Source organism: Orycteropus afer, unplaced genomic scaffold, assembly GCF_000298275.1.
Source record: "Orycteropus afer afer isolate SDZICR_OR568_19922 unplaced genomic scaffold, OryAfe1.0 scaffold00222, whole genome shotgun sequence".
Classification (NCBI taxonomy): Eukaryota; Metazoa; Chordata; class Mammalia; order Tubulidentata; family Orycteropodidae; genus Orycteropus; species Orycteropus afer.
Genome location: NW_006921809.1, coordinates 2,941,452 through 2,945,062, shown reverse-complemented (window position 1 = coordinate 2,945,062; position 3,611 = coordinate 2,941,452). Strand labels below are relative to the sequence as shown.

Here is a 3,611-nt window from a genome sequence, read left to right as displayed (position 1 = left end):
GAGGCTAATCTTGCACAGATACCAGTGATACAAAATACCTGCAATCCTTACAGAAACAACAGAAGACAGAAATAATCTCTCACAGATAGCCAGACACTGTGGGAGAGAGATCCAATGGATCTACTGACTCAGGACCATAGTACTGGGGACACCAGATTCAAATGACACACACACAAAAATAACATAAAAATCTTGTTTTTCACCCTACCTTGGTGAGTAGCACTGGGGTCTTAAAAGCTTTCAAGTGACCATCTAAGATGCAGTTAATGGTGTCCAGTTATGAGAAGCGAAGAAGAGTGGAAAAAAACAAGGGCATTTGGAAGCAATCAGCCCTAGGACATGATGGAACTCGAGACCAGAGGAACTAGAAGGTGCCCGGCTACCAATGCCAACCATTCAGGAAAGGATCAAACTGGAGATCCAGGATAGAACAGGAGGAAAAACGTGGAACAAAATCCAAAAATACAATAATGACCAGAATTACTGGTCAGATGGAGTCTGGTGAGTCCCCCAATACTATAGCCCTGGGATACATTTTGGGCCTGGGATAAAACTCACTCCCAGGGGCTGGCTCTCAGCCTAATAGTAAACAAGATGTACACACAGATCACTCATCCTCGGGTGATGCACCCACATAGTCTATGGAGATGAATCCCTTGAAGCAATTGACCGCGGGGCACCAGAGGGGCAACATTTGCATGGAGGAGATGCAGGACACACGGGAGTGCAAAACTATGAGGTGCACAGGGAGAGGGTTACTGCGCAGGGTGGGGAGGAGACTGGGTTAGGGTTGGAGATGGTAAATGGGGAGTGAAACTAAATGTAAACAAAATGTTGAATGTAAAACAAACTCTGCTCTGTAAACTTGCACCTAAAGCACATTTGAAAAATAAAAGATACACAGCTTTGGAAACCCAATGGAGTCACTATGAGTTGTAGTCGGCTCGATGGCAGTGGGTATTTTTTATTTTTTTTGGTTAATAAATAAATAAATACAAGCTCAACTGGAATCCTAGAAATGCCATACAACTATCTAACACTGAAAAATAATTCTCCTTCAGCTACAAAATTTCAGAAAATAAATACATTTCCCAATCAAAGTCCCAATATTTATATAAAACAAGAAGGTGCTGATAATTAAATGAAAGGGGGAAAAATAATATTCATTTGCCACATATATCTCTTTTTCCATTTTTTATTTTATTTTTAAGCCAAAGAAGGGTGGAGAAAACAGCACAAGTAGAGTCTAAATAATCTAAAAGTAAATTAAGTGCTTGAGATCTTTATAATGAAATTGTTTTTCTTCCTTTGCTCAGTTTATTTATAAAGAGAACTAACTCGGCGTGGTATCACAAGTGGGGTATAATCTGCCAGTAGACAGAGAGCAGATGGGGAAAATCAGGTGAGGCTCTGAAGGAGCTTCTTATGTGCTCTACATCTGAGCAATTCCAAAGAGGTCAGGGCCACGTTGATTAAAACATTTGTAAGAACAAATTAGAATTTGAAGAGGTATCAGTTGTACATTTCTGCTCATCTTCCAGTCCTAGGAAGTAAAGATTAAAAATAAAATTAACAAGGCAGTGCTCAATATATATTTTTATATAAAAGAAATATTACCTTTCTCAGAGATTTCATAGCATTGATTTTTTTAAAAAAACACACAATTCTGTTTATGCTTTATTTATTCTTTTTCAACAAAACAAATAGACTTAACTAAGAAAGGCACCACTCATCTGACAGTTTGTCATACTGTGGTGGCTTGCATGTTGTTGTGAGGCTGGAAGCTATGCTACCGGTATTTCAAATACCAAAAAGGTCACACATGGTAGACAGGTTTCAGTGGAGCTTCCAGACTAAGACACACTTGGAAGAAGGAAGGGGCCATCTAATTCTAGAAGTATTGGCCAGTGAAAACCTTATGAATAGCAGTGAAACACTGTCTGATATATTACTGGAAAACTTTATGAATAGCCCTGAAACATTGTATCCTATACTGCCAGAAGATGAGATCCTCAGGTTAAAAGGCACTCAGTATATGACTGGGGAAGAGCTGCCTCCTCAAAGCAGAGCAGACATTAATGACATGGATGGAATAAAGATTTCAAGACCCCCATGTGCTAACGTGGCATGATTCAAAATGAGAAGAAACTGTTGCATATATCCATTAATAACTGGAACATGGAATGTATGAAGTATGAATCTACAAAAATTGAAAGTTGTCAAAAATGAAGTGGAACACATAAAGATTGATATCCTAGCCATTAATGAGCTAAAATGGACTAGTTTAGGCCATTTTGGATCAGACAATCCTAAGATCTACTATGCCAGGAATGACAAATTGAAGAGTAATAGTGTGGCATTCATCATCACAAAATGTGTTTCAAGCTCTCTCCTGTAGTACAATGCTGTCAATGATAGGATAATATCCATACACCTACAAAGAAGACCAGTTAATACTGCTATTATTCAAATTTACACACCAACCACCAAAGCCAAAGATGAAGAAATTGAAGATTTTTACCAACTTCTGCAGTCTGAAATTGATCAAACATACAATCAAGATGTATTCATTATTACCAGTGATTGGAATGAAAATGTTGGAAAGAAAGAACAATCATGGGTAGTGGAAAATATGGCCTTGATGCAAGAAATGATGCTGGAGAATGCATGATAGAATTTTGCAAGATCAACAACTTATTCATTGCAAATACCTTTTTCTAACAATATAAGCAGTGGCTATACAGGTAGACCTCTCTACATGGAATACACAGAAATCAGATCAACTACATCTGTGGAAAGAGGTGATGAAGAAGCTCAGTATCTTCAGCCGAAACAAGGTCAGGAGTTGACTGTGGAACAAACCATCAACTGCTCTCATATAACTTCAAGTTGTTGCTGAAGACAATTAAAACAAGTCCATACGAGCCAAAATATGACCTTGATTATATGCCAGCCGAATTTAGAGAGCATCTGAAGAACAGATTTATTTCACTGAACACCAATGGCAGAAAAACAGATGAATTGTGGGATTACATCAAGAATATCATACATGACATGCATGATAAACATATAAACAGATAAACACATAAACATCTGAGAAGACGACATGGGGGTCACTGAGCAGGAGTATACTCTAGACCAAGGATAGATTCGGTGGAGGCTAATATTGCACAGATACCAGTGATACAAAATACCTGCAGTCCTTACAGAAACAACAGAAGACAGAAATAGAGTAATCCCTCACAGACACCTAGACACTGTGGGAGAGAGAGCGAATGGATCTACTGACTCAGGACCATAGAACTGGGAAACACCAGACTCAATTGACACAACAAAATACATAAAAGTCTTGTTCCTCATCCTGCATTGACGAGTAGTGACTGGGGTCTTAAAAGCTTTCCAGCAGCCATCTAAGATACACCTAATGGTCTCCTATTGTTGGAAGAGAAGAAAGGTTCAGGAAAAAAAAAAAAAAAGTGCATTTGGAAGCAATCGGCCCTAGGACACAATGGCCCTCAAGACCAGAAGAACTAAATGGTGCCCAGCTACCAATGCCAACCACTCAGGAAAGGATCAAATCTAGAGATCCTGGATAGAGTGGGAGAAAAAAC

The 3,611-nt window shown here is 38.8% G+C and overlaps 1 protein-coding gene across 1 annotated transcript in view; it reads right to left on the bottom strand.

Annotated features, from left to right (window-relative positions):
- Positions 1 to 1,432: 1,432 nt before the first annotated feature.
- LRRC69 (leucine rich repeat containing 69) overlaps positions 1,433 to 3,611 on the bottom strand; it is a 130,629-nt gene continuing 128,450 nt past the window's right edge. The window contains exon 8 of the mRNA XM_007948747.1: positions 1,433 to 1,543. Coding sequence (XP_007946938.1) covers positions 1,433 to 1,543 — 111 coding nt within the window. The remainder of the gene's footprint in view (positions 1,544 to 3,611) is intronic.